Raw genomic sequence first — 23,328 nt, forward strand, 5'->3', positions numbered from 1 at the left:
AAAACCCTGTCCTTTGAAAAGAATAACTAACTGGTTCTCTCCCAACCACCAGAAGACAGTGGATGGTCCTCACATCAGGTCTGGTGTACTTGAGACCAAAGACATCAGAATATTCATAAGGTTGAAATGATGTTACTGTAACAGATGTGCTTGACCCCCTTGACTAGACTGGCGGTGGTTTGGTGCAGGTTCTGGAAGAGGTAAAGGCCTGAGCTGTAGCCAGGCCGTGAACTCCTCTAGTTTCAATCTGTTCTCTGAAAACCCACAAAGGAGCAGAGTGGTACAGTGAGCATCGATGCATATGAGCTTGGAACACCAATCATGCAGTTAACACATGAATAGCGGGGTGGCTTTTCCAGGACTCATTTATCAAGGAACAGAGAAAGTTGTAGGTACAAGGAGTCTCCTGCATGCCTTTTCCGTTGCATGTAATTTGACTACAAGCCAACCACTTTATCCTATAAATATGACAGCCTAAGTGAGCCTTCTTTGAGCTCTCCCTGCTAGGCAGCGTGGCTGCATGGCGGTGACTCCCCTCGAGCTGGGACACCTCTCAAGGTTGCTCCTCGAGGCAGAAAGACCTTTTACCAATGACAGATTAAGTGACCAATATCATGGCCAGCCTTGTAGTATGGTAACTTTGATTTTGTCTTGGTAACTTTGATTGCGTGCTGAATTGATGCTAATGAAACATTACATAAACTTTGCATGTACAGTCCCTTAGACATAATCTGTTGACCAAGTCTGAGACTAAAATTGGACCTGTCCACACCCGCGCTCCATCAGGAGTTTAGAACCTCGTGACTCAATGGGAGGGTCTTCCTTACTCTTTGCATCTCTGGTCTCCCTGTGAATCATTCTAACTTGAGTGTAACTCAATTTTCCTCTATATGATTCTTCCATACAGTAATTAATAGAGTGAACCTTGCCATCGACCTTTGTTAAGTTGCACTTTTACAACATCCTATTAAAAACACCTTTGCTAATACCTTTGTTGGTGATTCCTTAAGTGTTCTAAATCACCCATTCGTGACAAATGGGCATAGTCGGCAGGATCCTAACGCAGGATTTGCGACAAATTGGTATAGTTGGAGGGATCCTAAATCAGGATTCGCGACAGTCACCTATCCCTATGCTATTTTATTTAAGACCATTTCACATTTGGCTGCAAAAATGTGGGCATCACAAAAAGTTTTATTGGCGTATTTGTTTTATTGTTAACAAGTGGCAAATTAGCATTAGGTGGTGATTTACATTTATTAATTAAAACAGAACTGACACTTTAAAATAAACATAATATACCAAACAAGATGCAAACAAACCCAGGAATTCTGCAAAAAAACACTGGATGGTCACAAACACAAATATTCAATGTACTGAGAGGCAAGGCAAACATAATAAATGCAATGCTGACAAAATTAATCATCTCAAACACATGAATGAATACTTCATTTAAAAACATAGAACATCAATAAATAAAAGCTTATGAAGATACATACCAAGTATCATATGAAGGATGAACACCAAGAGTTTGAGCAATCATATAAAGTAGGTATTGTAACACTCGTAGAATACTCAGCACTTTACAGATCAGACCCAAATCCACTCACGCTTCTGCCAGAAATCCAAATACAAATATAGAACTATAGTAAACCATGCACTACTATTTAGCACTTAAGTTCAATATTCAGTTATGTTAAACTGAATATTTGATTTGCTGACTCAAAAGCTAACGTTCACATTGGAGAAATACGATTTCCCTATTGATTATTTTTGTAAAGAAGAAACACTAATTAAGAGAAAATCTGAATAAGCTGTTTTCTGGCAATATGAAATGGAATGGGGCTAAGTAGGATCCTCCAGAAATGTGTATTCTGGAATGACATAACAAAAAAAAAAAACTAACAAAAAAACCAACTCACTGAACTAGTATGCAAGAATAATCTGTTATATTGTGAATATTGGAAAGAAAATATCAACCAAGTAACTGCTGAATACAGCAAGAGAATCTTTTACCTAACGTTTCTTCCAACACCGCTGTTAGGTAACTCAAACCTTATTCAGTGAAAAAAAAACCAAAAAACAAAAACCACCAAACAAAAAAACCAGCAACAAAACCATTATGAGTTGGAATGAGCTGTACTTGAAAGGCAATAAAACTATTTTCACCGTTCACTAAACCCAGTTTCACCAAAGATGAAAATTTTACCCTGTCATACAACCCATATAATTATTCATAGCTTAGTCAAACTGAAAAGAATTAAAGTTGCAAAAAGTGCTCTTATAAAACACAAAGTTGCCAGCCAAGATTAAAAAAAACTTGTAACAGGTTTGTTCTTTGCACATATACAAAGTCTATGTGACAGAAACTAGCACTTTTTGAGAACTTTGCAATACGTAGACAATACCATTTCATTTTATACTCAAACTAATTACATCGCCTACATCAGTGTGCACTGCTACATGCCTTGTTTATTAGCATTTAAACTACTGCAGTCATACCTCCTTCCACTGATTCGATAAGCATGCATCATGAAACCGTTCTCTTTGCACACTGCATTTCAGGCACTAACTCTCAGTTGCAATGGTGAATTAGGAGCTAGTCTTTCTCCGATGACAGAGAACTTCCACAATGCTTGAAGGCTGGGTCAGATCTTAAAATACATTTTAAGTTACTAGCCTGTGAACCTCGCTACCTGTAGCCCGTATAGAGAAGTTTGAGCAGCCGCTGCCTGCGGCGCTGGGAGCAGAGGTTCGGTGGCCGGAGCACCATGGAGAGCTCCCCGCAGGCCGCCGGCTCCTTCCCAGCCAAGGAACCCCTCGGGTTGAGCTGTTCAGACCCACTCAAGGGAGGTTAATGGCTCTTCGACTCTCTTCGGTGAACTTGAAAAATTCTGCCTGAATGTTCATTTCCTAGGTGCAAGCTGAAATGGTAGTAAAGCACCTCCCCACACCCACTTCCCTGGAGCGGTGTGTAAGACTGAGGGTATAATTATCCATATCACCATGTACTTAAGTTGCTGTACATTTAGAGACTCCAGTTCTGAAACTACCTAGGGTGTGAATATCATGCATAAATATAAACCTGTATAAGATACATCGTATAAAGATTAAGCCTTATGCTATGTTGTTTTTCCTATTGAAGCTGGTATTTTTCATAACTCCATTGCACTTGTAACAGTATAGTTCCAGTGATCCTGCACTCCTTTCTGGCCCAGAAATGTCCCTTGTGTAACAGACATTCACAAAAGCAGAATGGGAACGCACACTCTCAGGCCAGACCTCAAAACCAGCCTTCTCCTTGTTTCTTTATATGGAATTTTACCTTTGAGTTTTTTTCCTTTCTTTTTTAATTGAATGGTAGAACCTTAGTAAGCACATTAGGAAGGTATAGTGGCAGACAGTAAAAGAAAGTCTGTCATAAGGTCAGACATTGGTATAGACATCATTAAATCAATCACATCAATAAATTTCACTTTAAATGGACAGTAACTACATTAGTCTACTGTCTGAGGCTTCACAGTCCTCAAGTAGCATTGAGTCCTGCTTTGTATCAACTCCACTTTAGTGGAACAACTTTTTACATTTGTATAACTTAAGAGTTCTCACAAAATACATGTGTGTGCTCACACCCCCCCCCCCCCCCCATATATATATATATATATATATATATACACACACACACCAAGAACTGGAAAGACAGATGCTAAATGGTGTAATCATATCATCCTAATTTTATACATGAACTCTAAGGAATTTCGACTTTTAAGTGAAACATCTGTCAACAAGGCATCCAGAGGATGACACTAGCTAAGTTTAGACTCATCGGTGAAGTGCATCAGCAGTGCATAGTTCATCTAGGGGTTTTATCTTCACCATTATCAATATTTTGATTCTTGAGACATTTTGGAACACTCCTCTTTCAGTATATGTATCCATATTTTTTCCTCCCATGAAAACGAAGGCATAAAGGCAGGGGGAAGGGCTAGGGCAAGAGGGTTTGGACCTAGGTCATTAATAAATTAAATTCAGGAACTTCCTTACACATGCAATGTACCTAAAGATTCAAAATTCAGAGTCCATCTCTCTTAACAGTTTATTTTTTCTTTAAATGTAACAAATTTGTTTCCCATATTCAGTTCTGCAGGGGCATTATGAAAACAAATCTACTCTTTCCTAACAAATATTCCACTGAGATGGAATGACAGCTATCTGTGCTGACAACTTGTGTAATACAGTCTATGATCTGTAACATCAGAGACTTTTTTTTGTTTCACTAAACCTTCTTGTAAGGCCAAATTAAAAATTCAGGAAATCTTTTTAAAATTCTTCTTTCAGTTCAGGCTAATCCCCTGCCTACTTCTTGCTATAAATCACAGAAGTGTAAATAAACTAAAAGATGTGTGACTCAAATAATTTACTAAATGCTGCATTGGAAGCAAAGAGTTACACAAACAGCAGAAATTATGGTAACTGTATGTGGAATGATTTGAAACTAGGAAACCCGCCACCTACAATTCAAAGGAGAAACAGTCAACATGTTTTTTCTACAGTTACAGCAATCCTGGAAAACATGGAAGGTATTTATTTCCTTACTAAACTTTCCCTTTATAGAAAGCATTTTCAGAAAATGGTAAAATGCATTTTTCCAGCAGAAACAAGAACTGGAAATTCATCAAGTCAGAAAAAGGAATTGATACGTCAGTAGATTCACTAACTGATCAGACCTATTCTGGACTTGTATCTTTGCTGACACTCAGCTTGCAGTAATTCAGTCTGCAGACCTCCATGGCCCAAGTCCAGGGCAAATTTTCTAAAGCAGGCTCATCTATGCAAAGGATGCAGGATTCCAATTTTTCCGAGTACAGATACGAATGTGCCAAAATATGGATCCTAGAACCTAAACTACCTAGAACTGACAAATCTTAGCCAAACTGTGTTCTATCATTACCAGTCATCCATCTTACCATGCTCAGTAGCCAGCTTACACAAGTTATAATAAAACAAGACTACATTGAATGAAGGATAATTTCTAAACATAATTTTGTATAAAAAGTGTAAGACAATTCCATACCATTGAACTAATTCTAAAACATCAATAGTTTGTAGCTTGCAACAAGACTACATCAAGTCTCTTAAATCTCTCATCCTCCAGGACTGGAACCAGCTTTGGAGATGCTTTTCTTCAATCATGCTTTCTTCAAAATTCGCTCCACTGATAGTAACCACAAGTTTTGAGAATGCAAACAATGATCACAATACTATCATGGAACATTATATTTTGCATAAGCTACAAAGAAATTATATGAATTGATACTAATGGTGTTTGTGAGCTGAAAGTAACCATTTCTGATAAAAAGAATGCATTTATTGTGGGAAAGGCACAATTAAGTTCTGTCAAATTGTTCTTTCACGCATAACTAAGATGGTGCCAGTACTTCAAAGCGAAACATCACAAAACAAATTACTACATTTAGATACAAGTTAAGTAATTTGGCTTGTGAATGTTTGTTTGGTTTTTTGTGGTTTTTTTCTTTTTTTTACTAAGTGACACAGGATATTAAAACAAGAACAACTTCCAGTGCCTCACCCTTCCTCCCAATGAATTAATGCGAAGTCTGTTACTAACTTCAAGAGGCTGCTGTTCAGAGCCCAAGCATATACAAAATTGCAAAAAACCATATAAGGTATTACAAATAAACCTATGGAGCACAGTTACTCCATTATGCACTTGTGTAAGCTGTGCTATTTGCACAGGAATAATAAAAACCAGTCACTACTTACATCAAGTTCTACTGCTCTAATAACATAAGTTTTTATGGAACTCTTTTTTTTTTTTTGTATTGGATACATCAAGAAGGCTGTTTTCAAAATAAAAGTTCAACATTTAGGTAGGATAAGCACAGACTGCCTCTCCTTCAGGAAATGAGGGAAGAGAAAAAAAAGGAGCGGGACCTTTGGAAATCTTTATAGACAAAAAGCACAAAACTTTTAGATATGCTGGTCATGGTGGAGCACAGGAAGAAGACAACAAGTGTTTCTGAACAAAAGGAACTAAATAAAATGGTGATACCACATTTGTCCTTATAAATACACAAAAATATTAACATGTTCTTATTGGAAAACAGAACATGGAAAGCCACAAAAATCTTGCTTTTCTTCTTACATGTGAACAGAATTCTCAGGTAGTTTTTGCACTTTGATTCTTTAAAAAATCCTATTTAAAGTCCAATTAGGGTATTACCATTAAAGAGTTTAAAGGGATCCAGACTTTTTGCACTTTTAACTAGGAATTCATAAGGAGCTGCTCATGTTGTTTTCCTTTAGAACACAGCGTCTAAGTTACTGTCACATATGAAGGAAATGCCTCCACAGAGAAACTTTTGAAGCCCAAGTTCTTCATGGCTAGTTCCCTATGGGTAGGTATTATCCTACATAAGTGATTTAAATAATCCTTTATCTAGTAGGATTTACAAGAAAAATAACATTGAACCACTTCTGCTACCTAAGTTACTTAACACATTTTTACCTTAATTTTAAATATTTCCAACAGAGATTAAAGAGTATTTCCTCGAATGGCACAGTTTTAGGTACCTGCTATTTTTATATACAGTATATATATTTGTTTATAAATAAGTGTGTAACCAGAAGACTGTACTCAGAAAGTTACAATATGATGTTTCAACATGTTTGCAGCATGAAGTCTAACTGGAAGGAGTGCTCTAGCTTTCCATGCAGCAGTACGTAGCAGATGCTTCTTATTTCTCATTTTCTTTTTGCTTTTAAGAATGTGTTCATACAACCATTCTTCGAATTCCACACTCACAGCAGAACTTTGCCCATTCCACTGGATACCTTGTTCCACATTCATGGCAGAACTTTGATAACTGTACAGGTGAATTTCCTTCACTGCTTTTTGAACTTCCTCCATTGACTGAGGATGGGTAGTCTCCACTGTCATACCCAATTTTACCGTCAGACCTGAAAATCCCCAGATAAAGAACATTCTCTGTAACTCAGTTCAGTATAACTTGATGCAAAATTATTCTAATCCTTGCAGTGAATTACTGGTATTGTTACTGTCATTTTCATGCTTACACTTCCTATTTATTTATAGTGCTATACCTTATAACTCTACCCATACTCCCCTACTTATCTCCAGATACCTACCTTCCCTGCAAGAAAACAAAAAATGTCAAAATTTTGGCAGCAGGAACAAATATTTGGTTCACTAGTTAATCTAACTGGAGTGTCTGAAAACTTGAAACTTAGCTTGTCAAAACAAGAAAGGCAAAAACAGCAATACAATTCTTATCTTACCCTTTAAAAGGGTAGACAATTTGTGTGCTTGCAAATTTCACTCAATTTCAACTGAACCACTCACTTCCCATTTGAAAGACCATTCACTTATTTTTTCAACAGTTCCTCAGAGGTTTTTGACATTTCTTACAATCTTCTGTGCACATCTGAGACAACTGATGACAAAGGTGTTCTGTTAGATGTATAAAAACAGGCCAAGTAATACTGACCATGAGTTATCTGTTAACTGCAGAGAACAATATTTTCCCCAACTTCTTTTGTAAAAAGTACTCCCATTTAATGAAGGTTCTATAGCTGACAAAATCGACAAAGTTAAAAGCTACCTTGAGTAACTGTCTGAATTGCTAGTTTTTCTTTTGTTTGTTAGAGCACCCGTGCTCATGGTTCTTGCCACACTAGGAGGGGTTGATGTCCGTGTTTTTGTTGCGCCTCTAAAATAGAATAAATATTTGATGATTTATATACACACAGAAATACATACAAGAATATGCATTTACAAATTATATAAAAAAATGAGTTCAACAATCTACACAACAATTAATTGTATGAAAAATATAACTTACTTCCTACCAAGAGTAGACAGAAGAGCTTTGGCATGAACTTTCATGGTTTGGACTGAATATGACTTGAATCTTACAATGACAAGCTAAACGGAACAGCAAGTCCCTTCCTGTTCATGTATTTCACTTGCTATCACACCAAAATACACACAGATCCTGCACTACTGGTTGTTTAGTATGTGCCAATATCCACCTTGACAGACTACAAGTTACTTTTTAGGACCGGCACGGCTTTAAGAGAAATAGAGAGCAGCTGACTGCAGGTCTTAATAGTTTTAAAAAAAGTAGAACAGATACCGTATTCTCAATACTTTGTGACCAATATGAAATGAGTCACAAGACTTTTTTTCTTCATAGCCACAGACTTTATTTAGGATGCAGGCTTCTCAGATAATGCTGTAGATACTCTTTCTTCAAAGCATAAATATTATATACGTAAATAGAAGGAGGAGAGGAAAGAAAGTCTATCCAGCTGGGCATTACGGCCTAATTTTTTCCTAGCCTGTCACAGCGTTCTTAAAGTTGGCTTCAACAGTATAACCACATAGCTGTGAAAGCTGCTTTCCTCAAGACTCATAGGTTTTATGAGAAGTCAGTATGCAATGAATAGCACATCCTAAACACACAGAGCATCTCACTGCTTGCTTTGATGAGTAGAGAAACAGAATCCCCTGAAAAATCTGAGTAGCACTAAGAAAGAGAGATAGGAAGGGGCATCCTTTTATCATCAGTGACCAAGGACAGAATTTTTTGTCATTGCTCAAAAGCATTACCATTCACTGGGATTTCTTCTTCTTTGGCAAGACTTCAGTGACTACAACATCATGTGCATGACCCACCAGGTTTTTCTGTTTTCATTCTTGAACACCAATGCAGAAATGAAATTTAAGTTGGGACTGGCTCACGGACATTAATTTTTTAAATGGAGTCTTATTTTAATTTTTTTTTTTTTAGTCACCAAGAGCCCAATCAGCAGCAAAAACCCAAAAGTGTTTTTTTTTTTTTTCCTTCCCTTCAGATGAACCTAACTGCTCCTTTCAGAATTATAAGCAACTTAGTCTTGGCTTGGTTTTTGAAGTATATATAAGGAAACGCATTCACAGCTACATCAAATGCAACACTGACACAACTGAGGAACAATGTAATAACTCCTGAATTTTAGAAATGTTGCATAAAACATTTCTTCCTTCATGGTATGAGCGTAGGCTAAAGATGGCTTTTCAGCTCCTTCCATCACTTAAACACTTCAGTGGAAAAGTGATTAAATGATTAAGCACAAAAGTGGACATCAGGAACTAAGTTTAAGATATAATGTCACTTGATTTAATCTAACTAAAGTATTCAAGTTTAAGAAGAATGGCTTCTACATGCAACAGGTAGAGTGGAACCATTGAAGATTCTGGCTCACTGGGCAGAACACCAACCTTCTCTGTTAGTTTTCCTGTCTGTCTTCTTATTTAGCAAGGAGATTCTAAAGATTAAAAAAAAAAAATACTGTGCAGACTGACAAGCACTACATAAGTTATATCAGAGTTAAAACTTATTAGAAGTTATGTCAGTCTTTCAGAAGTTACAGAATTCCAGGATAAAATTTCTAAGTATAACCTAAATTACACTGTTACAAGTATGCACAAGAGCACAGGTGCTAAATACTCTATCTTGTGTTATTTCTCCCATCTCGCTTTACACTAAAGAGAGACCTTTGCTTAAAATTGAGTAAAATTCATTAGAGCTCAATAGTGGAAAGAACATACTGGACTGTTACTTTACTTGTTATGGAAGCTAGAAAAGCATATAATGAAAAATTCAGCTGTAGACACAGAAATGGTATGGATCATCATGGATCAGGGATCATCAGACAATGATGCAAATATCAGAATTGTGTCTTAATTCCTGTTTAGACAACTCCAAGTGATTTAAAACATATTTTTCAAAAGTATTACTAACTTAGCTTTCTCTGGATTTTCACCTTGGGACCAACATACTACTATTTCAAAACTAACAGCATTAATTTCTTAAACTGAAGTCTCTTCAGGGTGTACTTTGAATCAATAATTTTTGAACATAATGCTAGGAGTCCTAGATACTTGAAAGAAATCAACATAAATTGCCCACTATTCTTGCTTATATTCCAACTGTTCCAGTTCTCTAAAATATGTATAACATACCCTCATCCACTAGGTGCTCTGAAGATTGACCTGATGCTTTAATTTTAGGTGTATACTAGAGAAATTTCCCAGAAATAAGTGTCTTAAACACATGATTTGTATAGTGTCTAGTACAGCATACAGGCCACTGATTGAACCGGGGGCACGGCCGGAATCAAAATATTGAAAAGCCACATTGAAAGTGCACTGTCCACCCTGTCTATTGGGGGAGGCAGAGTCCCATGAACAGATAAAACATCATTCATTAAAGGCTTATCAGGACATCTTAAGTCTGAAGTGTTTAAACATAGCTTTATGCATAATTCCTGCAGATTTCTTTTTCCAATTAGTGTTCTAAAAATACAGAAAAAAACCAACTCTATTTCCAGACTAGAAACTTTAATACGAGTCTTATAATTAACTGCAGTGATTTCTGCCCTTTTTGATGAGTAAATCAACAGAAGTAGCAGGCTGCCACTGTCTACAACTTTACTCATCCCAGATCTAGACACATAATTAGCATCAGGTTTCATGTATATTTATCGACAAATCTTGAAATTGCATCCTTAAGTTGCAATCTGATCTCTAGAGACAGATGTCTTCTAACAAAGTCAGACATTCTTGATTATTTCAACTTTTGTCACCACAGCTTGGTCTCTTCCGATCTGTCCAACCTCTGCCACTTCTACCTACTTGTCCAGTTCTGGTTTTTCTGTTTGGTTGGATTTTATTGTTTGTTTGTTTTGATTTTGCAAAGCTATATAAATCCCTGTTCTAAGTTGTATCACATGAAGTATTAAGGGAGCCTGACAGCAGATGAGGCTGCGTACCAATACCACCTTGAACTCTTAAAATCTGGACATACCTTTAAAGATGTTTATTATCCATTCTCAATTTCAAAAGAAATAAGATTGAAGGGGACTTCCCTTCCTAAAGCAGCTCAAGTTGTACATATAGTTGAATTACCACTGCTTGCAAAATGAAAAACTGAAAGAAATCTGTAAAAGAAGCTTGTCTCTTTCTATTTACACATTCACTATTTGGTTGGATTTTGCCATAAAATTGCTTCAAGCAATTTCAAGCTTCAAGCTTGCTTCCTAGACAGGGCGTTTTCAGATATTCTTGACAGCTATCAGTGTCACCCACAACAGCTCATAGTTCTGTGCGAAATCATAAGTAAGTTCCTTATGACTAATGGCATGCATGCCAAAGTCCAGAAACCTTTGCCATAAACCACATCCACATTGCTATACTGAATTTAACAATGTCTAGTAGCTATTCACATTTGTCCAGTGCTGTTGGCACATAACATACTGAATAACCTCCTGCAAGGAAGGCAGATTTAATTAATGAACTCAGTGGACATTTGAATAAGAACAACAGTCATGTTATGAAAAGCAGAGTCTATACTCTTAAAGAAGTTCTCTCAAGAAGAAAAAAAAAAATCAAATCACTGCTCTACGGTTAGGGGCTATTGTAAGCACGCTTAGTAACTCACTAAGCCAAATTTTCAACATCTCAATAATGTATTACAAAATGAAAAACTGACCTAATTTTTGATGATTCAGAGGATTTATAGCTCTAACCAAACATGCAAAGGAATGAGGGGGGAAAAAAAAAAAAAATCTGTTTCTCTAAAAAGAGCTCCCCCCCCTTTCAACCTTTTTGCTTCTTCAAATAGAAACCCAAGTTCAAATATTCTGGCCCTCTCTAAAAGACACTTCAGCTTTGGTTACAACACTAAAACAGCACGAAGAGATTTAGTCACATTTCTGCTATTTAAAGCATTATATTCCATGTATGTCCCACATAATTCATTACTAATTTCTCTTTTGCAATATGCTTTAAGGTATTGTTTATGAAGAATCAGCCCATTTGAATTTGGCATCTTCCAAATTATAGCAAAGGGTTAACTACAATATAGTATTTATTTCCTTGTTAAAAGATTGGAATACCCTTTCTTCCAAACTTAATCTTAAACTTGCTGAATATTCAGAAGTCTTTATATGAGATAAGTTGGACTTAATAAAAGACTTCTCATTACAAAGTCTGCCTTGCTTACATTCTTGGACCACAGCTATCTTACAGAAGTAAGAGACAGATAAATATTTGACTTTAAAAGAATAAAATTACTTTTTTGTAAAACATTTGCCTGTAAGGCAGATATTTGTACAGTTATCAGGCTTAAATGCTTACTTCAGCTTTACGTTATGCAAATTGTTTTATCTGAGGTTTACAAGGATAGAAGTTCATTACTCTTAGTCCATAATCAATCAGTGACAGAAGAAATCAAATCTGAGGTAAGTCTTTATCTTTCCTGTCCTACTATGAAGCTGTTTACCCTGCATGAAACAGATACTTATACTAATTATATTATATACTCTTCTCCCACAGCATTTATATTGAAGACATACTGGGCAGTAGATGTCTGTCAAGGTCACACTTTCACTATTCCAATGCTTTGGAGGAACATTTCTGCAAAACAGATAAACCACACTGATTTGTAATACTTACTTCTTTATAGGCAACAACTCATTTGGTCTTTTGATGGTACTGTCTGTTTTTGTATCAGTGTCATAAAACCTTTGCACATCTCTTCCAGTTCGCAGTGGTGGGCCTAACTTGTCCATCTTACTACTAAAATATATAAAGGGGTACTCATAAGGAGATTGCTAGATTGCTATTCAAGTCATCGCAAAAAAAATCACTCACAATTAAATACTTATATTCCTAAAGAATTACCATTGATTAAAAAAAATTTACAAATCAGACTTTAATAATCCAGTAAACAAAAGGGTTCTTCTTACTTTAAAGAGAGGTTTTCATAGACTTATATTTGGATTATGTTTCCAATGCATATTTTTTTTTTTTTTTGGAACAAAACAAAAAACTAATGCCAGTTATCCCCACAATGTGCACAATGCACTCACATTTGGCCTTTTTTTCTTTTAAGAATAGCTTTCATAGTGTCAAACTTATCACATCTAGAATAGGGGGCTCATAATTACAAGTTATAGTAACTTTATGAAGATGTTAGGAAAGCACAGAGATGTAAGTACAAGCCTCCTTAACTTTAGAATTAGGAAGAAGGAAAATTTTTCCTTTTTCACTTTTTTTTTTTTTTTTTGGGGGGGGGTAAAGGCTGAACATTGTGCCCAGAGAGAATAACATGCCTTCCATTCTCTTTTCTTTTATGGAGATGAGAAAAGAACAGAGGAAAGCCTGAAAGAAAAACAACCTTGTTTTAATATCAAAAAATCCACTTCACAATAGACAGTACTATACACATAGGCAACACTTGAATACTTTTTTACTATTATGGATAACATTTCCAAACCAAAAAGAATAAACCAAAAATCAAATTAAAAAAAATAAATCAAAAATCAAAATAAAACACACCACCATGCCTCCTACATATCATCATAAAGAGAATTGGAACTTTTGAGAAATCACAACTTATATTAGAAAAAATAGGTCTTCAAGTAAAGTTCTTCATTTTTATCATCTTAAACCATATGGTAAAACTTGCAAGAAGCCCATTATATCTCCACCCCACCTCAATTATGTTGAAGTTTCTTCTCAAAAAAAGTTTGCAATGTAATTTGTTTATTGGGAAGCTTCTGGTGTGAACCTTGCAATCCACATTACATCTCTAAAGCATCAAAGGAAATCTCCCCATAAGGAAGAAAAATTCAACAATGCTAGACGTATTCATTCATCATAAAGTCAGCAGGGAACACTGAGATTTTAGTCACGACAATTTAGCCCCAAATAATGCAGGCTGTAAGAGTTCCTCTTCCCACTCCTCCTCCCGAACAGATGTTCTAGTTCAAACTAATTAACTCAGGAAATGCTTAATCAATTCCTGTTTGACCAAATATATACTTTTTACATATTTCCCAATGACTGAGAAGCAAGACTGAGGTCTCTGACACTGCAAGACACGTACTCCAATGTACCATGATTTTCTTAGCCTTTAACAATTTATCAACATAATCTGTGAACTCCAGGCACCTACAGTGTAGAACACCAAAGACAATAAGCTAGAAACAGTCATGATACTGCCAAAATAAAGAACTAGAGTATTCTTCCATACTTAAAAAACAAAACCAAACACCCAAAGCTGACAGCCCTTTCATGTACTAATGAAAAAAAGCACGATCATAAGAATCTTTCTGAAATGCAAAGACCACCAAGACAACTTATTTACCTTGATTTCATTGAACAAAGCTGTGTAAGTTATAGTCTTAATGAAAGGAACAAGCTATTTTAAAAATATAATGTTTTTAAAGGCTACACATGCTGTATGGCAAATATATAAGTGGAATTTAAAATTTACTGATACTGGTTAGGTGTGCCAGTCATATTGCATTTCAGCTGTAAGACAGTACTGGATGTGTCACTAACAGACATGATCACACGACGCATAACTTTGATCAACTTAACATTAAATAGTATGTTTTATCCCCAAAATAAAATAAAAATGACAAAAAGGTATTTCTAAGGGTTCGTTTGCCACATTGAAAAACATCACATAATTTTCCAATTCCCAGTAAAAAAAAAGAAAAAAAAAACCAGTTCATAAATGAAACATGCACAGACAATTAATCTGTACACGTAAAAGATCCCTGGCTGGCCACGAACAGTGTTGTCAAGCTAGGCAAAACAGGTTGCAAGTGGGAGTGGAGTTTGCCTCTTTGCTTAGCCTTAGGATAGGAAGAAGGCCCTACCCAATTTTTTTCTCCTGGAGATCTGATTACTTCTGACAGCCTACTGGAACTGCCCTACCCCTCAAGAAATGTAAGACGGTGCTAAATTCTGTACTTTTACAAAGTACGTATCAAACTTAGGATCTTAACGTGATTCACTATCAAAATATAACCCTAACTGCAATTTATGTAGAATTAATTTTCCTTTTCCCAGTTCTTCAACATCAAAAAGATGAAAACCTATTTTCATGCAAACAAAAGAAGGTTTTCCTACTGACAAGAATACAGAGTCACACGCTACTCTTGCACTCTTACTTGCTTCTCTAGGACTCAGAGGTGATGCCTTTATGCTACACTTCCATTAATACTTACAGCTGGCTGTGCTCTTACTCTGTCCAGGCAGAAAAAGAAAACTCTCATAGCAGAGCTCAGCTGATATAATCTGATCTACCTCTACAAAGTAAGCCTCACTAATGCTAACCTAGCTTATATTGATGATGCTGCGGTGTGCTCTCTCAGTAGTCCTTTACTTGGAGAGCAGAAGAGGAGAATTCAAATTAAAAAAAAAATAATATAGCAAAAATGACTTAAACTAAGGGAGTTCATAAAATTTGGTTCCATTTCTGCTCATACAAAATAAAAATTTATACTGGGATATGGAAGTTGAACTTTATATGAAATGAAGTTCAAGAATCTTTCCTTTACAGAACCAAACACCTTAGAAACCCAGGTCGTTTTAACCGTCACCTTTAACACAAATGTACAAACAGCTTCATGGGCCTTTCACAATAGTTTCAGGCAGCAGTTCAAGAGTGCCACCTAAAGAGCAAGAGGGAAACTGCATGCCTGTGTATTTTAATCACTTCTGGCTGTTAGATTAGCCAGTAGATAGTCGTTTCTTGCCCCTTTGCACATCCATCACAGAGAACAGGTACCATGATTCTACAGAAAGAAGCAGCGTCTGATTAAATTGCCCCCCTTCAACATACATATAATTCATCCTTGATATTGCACAGTATAATTGTAATTCTACTATTAAGCCTTACTACTTCTCTGCCAAATCTGGAATTACAACAATCTAAGCAAAAATGGAATGTTTCAATTAATTAATATGTAAAAAAACAACAACAAAAAAAATAGTTTGCCTTAGGGAAAGCTGCAGGAGCTTGTTTCTTACAGCAAAAACTGGAATTAACCTGGTCACAAAAGTATGTAGGCTCTTAAATATTTGCCAAGGAAAAAAGATGCGATCACTTAACATTAACATTCCATTTGAAAGATTACCCTTGAAACAATACATGTGCAACACTGCGCTCAGTAAATCAGTTCACTAACAACTCAGAAGGAAGAGCATGACATCTTACAGCATGAGCTCTACCTGACTTAGGTACAGCAGAATCCCAGATCTCATGCTATGCCTTGTCATTTTACTGGTTAAATCATAAATGTAGCAAAAGAAACACACCTTTTTTATCCTAATGAAGGTTATTTTTCTAAAATTTTAAAAGCGCTTTTATTTTATAAAATAATTGTAGCTGCAGTTAGCTGTAGCCTAAATTGTAAGATGTTTTAATGTTTAAAACCTGTGTCACTACAGTATTAGCTATTCTCACTCTCTGACTCAGGAGGTTGACTGTTAGCGTCTCAGTCCCTGCTCCGATATAATTTTGTACATATTTCAACAGAACCCTAAATATTTCCTCCTCACACCCCAATACTAAGACTGAGATGATTAAGGCCAAAATTGTCACTAGTGACCAATTTGAGACACCTAACTCTTCCATGTTGTAACTGCTCCTACGCCTCTTTGCTTCGATGTAATTTCTGACAAACTTGTTATCAGAAGTGAATGCAAAGTAGCTAAAAGAAAAAGAAAGAATTGCTAGGTCTCAGGTATAACACTTCGGAAAGAGACACGTTTAACAGCCATCTGTGAGAACACTGGTTAGTATGACCAGCAAGAAATCATAAGGACTGGTTGGGAAAGACAGGAAGAGAACACAAGTTTTTCAGAGCAGAGAAGCGAGAAGGACTGCAGGCAGAAACACACTCATCACATCCATACTCTTAAAAACTGGAAATTGTGTAAGCAATTAAGTGAGGTTATAAGCCAAGCTAACATTCACTGCCTCTCAGCAGAGATCATTATCTGAGAGCTACGCCAACCAGAAGTCATCTATCTGTGGTTAAAGCAGCACGTATGAACAGAGAGAACCTGTGCAAACATCTCTCCATATATTAACTGCTATTTGGCTTGGTCACATCACAATTCTTCCTCCAAGCTTCAAAAAAGGAAACAGAAGACAACAGAATACAAAGTAGTAAGTCCAGTGAGCAACTGACTGGTAAAATTAAATAGAACTTCCTTGTTAAGAAGTGAAGACCAAAACCTGCACCCCCTCACAAACCAATACAGACCGCAATTAGAAACTCTATCCACAAGAAAAAGCCTTTCCCAGACAGTTGGGATTCACCACTGGGGTCAGAAACATGCCTTCAGATTATCTCAGCTGATTTTTTACTGTGGTTTGCAGACCAACTTGTTTGCCACTCATCTGTAGGTGTTAATTCAACTTCTGAAAATGGAGAAATATGCTATAAAAATCAGTCAGTGAATAACAGAGGGTGGGACTTTCTGACAGTTGAAGCATAGATGCCTACAAACAGTAGTGAAGCTGAGCTGTAGACCAAAGACTATAAGGACACTGGGGAGGGGAGGGCGGGCAGGAATAAAAAAAAAAAATTCTGACAACCTCACTGACTCTGCCTCTGGTCTGTGTCTGAAAGACTTAGTATGAGTGCGTAGAGCAAGGAGGGACAGAACTGCATCCTGATGCTACATGGTGTTATAGGAGGGAGGTACGACAGAGCTGTAATTTATACTTGTGCATAACTTGTAAGACTTAAGAGCAATAAACTAAAAATCACTAGTTTTGTGTAATTAATAAAGCTGTCCATCCCCATGAGTTCTTTCAGAATATCCTTCTTCCTCACAAACTTAAGCTATTGTTTGTCTCCACCTTACACAGCCTTCACCAATTTGATACTCATTTTTATAGGAATAAGTCGTCTTCAATCACCAATATTATAACTGCAATCACTTTGATGTATTTTTTTCTGTTTTCTCTCAGTGCTCCTTGGTGCTCCTCTTCTTCTGTAACTTCTGTAAAATTGCACTCCTTTTCTTCAATCCCTTCCATACATTTCTTCTTTGAGACAGTACGCACTGACTAGCCCCCCAGCAAAATATCAGTAACAGCCTTGATCACACCAGCACTTTCACTGAACTGTAGTAATCTACATCTACCACTTCTTGTTGCTGTTGTAGAGCACTGGTTTCCATTGCCTTATTTGTGCTCATTCATTTGTTGTCTCTTGAGTATTTTAAGACAGGACAGGCAAGAGGGAAAGTATCCATCCTTTTTGTGCTAAGAGGAAAGATCCTGTCACAACTGGCTTGCGGTCTCTGGCAGAGGCCTCTTTCTTTTATTTCCACGAATTGCAGGAAATTATGCCTAATGTTTTCTCCTTTTTTAAGTCTTCACTTTTACAAAGAAAAAAAAATTATAGCTCCAACAACTTCTGCATATTCTATAACTTTTAAATCTACTTTATATCTGGTTTTATCACTTGACCTCCTTTGCTGTTATTTTAACATTAGAAAATGCATCTTTGTCTACTCTGATGTTCCCTAAACATTAATTATGTTTATAACCAAAGGATAAATTCAAAACACTGCACTTCTGAAGCTCACAGGGGAAAAAAAGGGCAAGTGAAACAGACCACAGACTTCTAGAACTAGCACAATATAAATATGAAGTATAAATGACAACATTAAATGGAAACTTACCCTGCTTGTGCATTCACCATTCCCAATGAGTTTTTATGAGCTGGTGATAATGTCTGAATTTTGCTCCCACTGGATCCAGATGAAGACAGTGCTTTACTTGAAGAGGCACCTTGCAGTTGTAAGTAAGCATGGAAATATAAGAAAATGTAAGATTCTACTGCTGGAATGGTACAATTAATTATGTATTTTTAAATTGTAAAATTCAAAACGAGAGTTTTAGAAATATCCAGATATGAACAAGTGTCAAGATACTAGGAAAAAGCAAGTATGTTTCCAGAAATTTACAGAAAATATGCAATTGAAACATAATGTTCTATTCTAATAAAAAACATTGGATCTCAATTACTTTCTTCAGAAAGAAAAAGGAAAGAAAAGAAGTCTAGGATGTCAAAGTATATACAAACAGAACATGTTTGATATCTGATGATATCTGAAATCAGAATAAAACCAGTGTTTGCATAATTATAATATACATGGCTTGACTATGTATTTTCACCAATTCATGATCACATTCAGCGTACAAATTAATTACAGAATTAAGCAACAGAAGAATCTCAGGTGAGAGATCAGTATTCAATATAATTATGCATTATTACACAGAATGATTTTGCAGGTTCAATTCAGAAAAAAACTAATTTGACCCGATATATAAAACAGAAGAAAATCCTATGTGCTCAAGAGTCTTGTTGCATAGATGTCAATCGGTGCCCCTTCCAACTTTACTTTAAATGAGTTTTTACAAACTGCTACATCAATTTCAACAATAAAGTATATAGCCATCACAAACGTAAGTCAAAAAAATCAGGTCACAAAAACATTGACAAAAAAAATTGTATTATGAAAAACAGATGCCATCTTATCCACTCAATGTAACACTGAACTCCTATGAATTTTTTTTACTTCGTCAGCTGGGCAATGCTGTAGAAATCCTTCCAGCTATTAAAATTATACTACTTTTACTGCATAGTTTGAGAACTAATATTTAGAAAGGACATGGAAAATTTGTAACGTTTATTTCATACCTACAACAGTTTTGCTAACACCACTTGGCTGTGGTAAGCGTGATGATGATGATGATAGTGTTGATCCTACAGAAGGCATCTTCTTAACTGCAGCAGGTTTGTACTGTAATAAAATACAACCTAGAAATTTAAGCAATTAAATCAAACTATCTATATAACACAATAGGTAGTTATCTCAGGTACTGTGGGAAAACAGATAATGATTACCTACTAGGTAAACTGTTTCTCTTATGGGATCATGCAAATGGTTTCCGCTAGTCTGCTTTCTTATACATACAGATGATACTAGTAGGAAAGATTACCTAACTCAGTGGTTTTAGTTTTTTGTTTAACTGTGTGTCTTTGTGTATTTTCTGCTTTTTTACAGCTTTTCTCTTCTTTTTCCATAGCTGTCTCATGAGCTTAACATTATCACCTCATTACCAGTTAACATTAAAAAGAATACTCAAGGGCAGGATCATTTTTGTCTTTCAAATCTTACTTTCACATGTGTGCTCTGGACCAGTCCCAGCCCTGATTCACAATACAGTGCAAGAATCACTAAGTAACTTCTTGTGTCTGTTTAACTCTTCACAGCTCCCAGAAAAAAAGGGCATTACCACCAAATGAAAACACACCTACACTTCAATCCTTCGTTTGTTTCCATCGTAAGTTAACTACTGCAGCTCCTACCTTAATATGCCTGAACCCCGCTAAGCCTCTAATTAGCTAAAATATTGCTGTCAGTTGTCCTGTAGTCATGTACCTTTGTTTGCCCACTTAAGGAACAGTCTTGAATTGGATTCAGAAGCCTTGCACAACAGAAATTCAACTTTCTTTACAAACACTGCATCTCTACTTCCTGCTGCTACCCTTACCTGTTATTTTCACAAATCTCTGAATTACATTTATGACTGTTTTTGGCTTTGCAACTGCTGCCAACTTATTTATAGATCTCTGCAACTCTCATAAGAAAGCAAAAACCTCTTGCATGCTTAGTGTCCAATTTCAGCCTAGCACAAATAATAAAATTACAGAATAAAATAGTTAATTCCATTTAAGAGCAACATAGTATTTAACAAGCTTGATTTGATGTTGAATGCAAGTTACAAATTAAGAAAAATGTTGTAGTTCACCTGTGTTCGAGTAGGAAGCTTCCCTTTGGTATCAGCTGCCAATTTCCCCTTATTAGTAATACGTGCTGCTTGTTCCTTACAGAAATTGATGTGTCTGTCAGCTGCATTTTCATTAAATCTCCTCTGACAATACGGACACTGAATGTAATCTTTAAAACATAAAAACCTAACATTAATATTTTTTTTAAAAAAAAAAAGTGTTTTAAAATCTTTTCAAGACCAGCTCCAGCCCCACCCCCAAAGAAAATTAAGGCCTCTTGAATCTGAAAATGAAATACATATTGCTGGGGAAAAGAATATTGTCCACATGTAAAACAAAAAGATGTTTCTTGTTTGATGGATAAGAATGAGAAGAGTGGTTGAGGATCAGAAATAACCTAAGTGAAATCAGAAACACTTTGAGAGATGCTATCAGCAGAGGAGGTGGCCAAAGAGTACATGGACATGCAGGGATATCAGCTGGAAGAAAGTGGAGAAGAGAAGAGGCTAAACAAACAAAATATCACAAACACAGTTCAGTTTGTTCAAGACATGAAAATGCATTAAAACCTTTCCCATACAAATAGCAAAAGACAACAAAATCTGTTCCCTCTGGCAGTTTTGAAAGGACTGAGAAATACTAACTGCAGTACTAGAAATTATCATTAAATATATATATATATATATATATAAAAATAAAATTGGAAATTTAACAAAAACAAAAAAGAATCAGAGGAAGTCCAGTCAAAATTAGGAGATATCTATAGACACATGCAAAACAGGGTAACTGGTGGCTGTATTATTTTTCAAGATTAATTTAGTCACATTACAAACAGTACTACTTGCAGGAAATATTATTACTAACATTGGGAAAAAAACAGAAAAGCTATGTAAATGTTTAAAATACTAAAAGATGCTTCATCTGTATGCTGGAAATACACTCCTTAAAATACACTGCCCTTGGAAAGTAAAATGTTTGGGCTGCAGTTTCAGATAGACATTTCAGTGTCTAGAGACATGGATGGTGAATTCCCCAGATTACAGTATTCAAAACCATGTACACATCAACTTCAGAGGAGCTGGACACTGGCAAAGCAGGTTAAATTACTATGTTCCTAGCTGATTTTAGACATGTATTGAAGAAAATGAGGAGAGATTCAACAGTCACTGTCTCCAAGATTACAGTTAGATATTATACAATCCAAAATAAGATTTGGATTACATGTTACTACTCCAAATGCAGCAGAACTTGTTTAACTAGTTATCCCTTTAAATTAACAAACAATTTTGAATAAGTCAAATGATGCAGTGGCCACCAAACCACGAACTGTGACCCAAGAAGTGTGAGCAAAGGACACAGGAAGAACATGGGAATCCTTCACAGAAGTGACAGCATGGGAATCTCATGTGATAACAAGAGATTTTTATTTATTTATTTTACATAAACTCCTCTACTGTCAGAATACTGAAACATAAACTATAGCTTAAGAGATAGAAACTCAGAAGAAAAAGAATTACAATATCTATATGATCAAATCAAGATAGGCCCAAACAAAATTAAAAAAAGATAAAAAAAGCAAAATAGATTAATAAACCAGCCATAGAAGCCCCTAGATAATAAGAAAAGACATTTCTTGCGGGAGCACAGCTCAGTTCCCACAGAAGACTTTCAAAGCCCACTAAAGTAAATGGATCAGATGGTAGAGGATTAACGTACACTCTTAAGAATCAGGGATTGTATCTTCATCCTTTTGTAAAATGCTTAGCACCAGTGAGCCACCTGGCTACGTGGAAGTACTGTCCAGAAGAACTGTTAGGATTCAATGTAAGCTTTATAAAATACAAACTAATTAAAATAAGTGGGCAGTACAGATAGGCAGTCAAGTTCAGTGCAAACGGGGTGACCTAAGGGCCTTCTTAATATCACGAGGGTATTCCACACTTCTAAGGAAAACGTGGAACAGGAGATCAAAGAACCAGCAATACTGCTTCTTTGCAAACTCAAAGCATGCAATTAAGTAGGAAATACTACTACAGAAGTCTTTTCTTTTAAAGGAAAAAGACTAGTGGCTAGTTGGAAATAGGCATGCCAAAGAGTAGAAGAGGATGAATATACTCCATGATACCATGCATAATTCTCCCTCTCTCCTACACATAAAGTGGAAAAAGAGCAAGGGCAGCTGCCCCTGCTCTATTTTTGTTCTGTTCTATTCGTAGGAAGAAAATCCATTGATCAATTCGTGCATCTTCTCTTCATTCCTGATTCCCTCCTCCTAAGTCTTACCCACTGCAGCAGGATGAAGTCAGAAGACTACAAACAGTAAGACTCAGCTTGGAAAAAGTAAAAGACAGAAGGAAGAGAAACAGGGACACAATATCTTTCTCTTCCCTTTACCTCCTATCTGCTTTCAAGCAGGCTGAATAGAGTTAATTCCTTCGCTTCAAACTCATTTGCAGTCTCTGGAATCAAGGGAGCACCATTTTAGTAGCTTTTCAAGCTAGCTTTAGTTCTGGGCTCTTCTGCTTGTAATGCAGAACCTATACAACTAGATTATTAATGATGATCGAGCCTTATGTTTCTTATCCACAGCATTAGCCATTGGTTCTACTTTACTTTAAAATGCAT

General features: G+C 36.1%; 1 protein-coding gene across 2 annotated transcripts in view; it reads right to left on the bottom strand.

Annotated features, from left to right (window-relative positions):
- Positions 1-3,827: 3,827 nt before the first annotated feature.
- The window catches only part of ZC2HC1A (zinc finger C2HC-type containing 1A), a 33,850-nt gene continuing 14,349 nt past the window's right edge, over positions 3,828-23,328 (bottom strand). The window contains exons 5-10 of one of the 2 annotated variants that reach the window (XM_087751084.1): positions 20,724-20,872; positions 19,609-19,711; positions 18,587-18,695; positions 12,542-12,664; positions 7,644-7,751; positions 3,828-6,981 (exon numbers count right to left, since the gene is read on the bottom strand). In XM_087751084.1, the coding sequence (XP_087607210.1) occupies positions 6,795-6,981; positions 7,644-7,751; positions 12,542-12,664; positions 18,587-18,695; positions 19,609-19,711; positions 20,724-20,872 (779 nt within the window). In that variant the 3' untranslated portion in view covers positions 3,828-6,794. The remainder of the gene's footprint in view (positions 6,982-7,643; positions 7,752-12,541; positions 12,665-18,586; positions 18,696-19,608; positions 19,712-20,723; positions 20,873-23,328) is intronic. The other variant, XM_087751095.1, reaches the window with a different exon arrangement.

Source organism: Nipponia nippon, unplaced genomic scaffold (assembly GCF_047370975.1).
Source record: "Nipponia nippon isolate SJK-2023a ecotype South Korea unplaced genomic scaffold, ASM4737097v1 scaffold_1, whole genome shotgun sequence".
Taxonomy (NCBI): Eukaryota; Metazoa; Chordata; class Aves; order Pelecaniformes; family Threskiornithidae; genus Nipponia; species Nipponia nippon.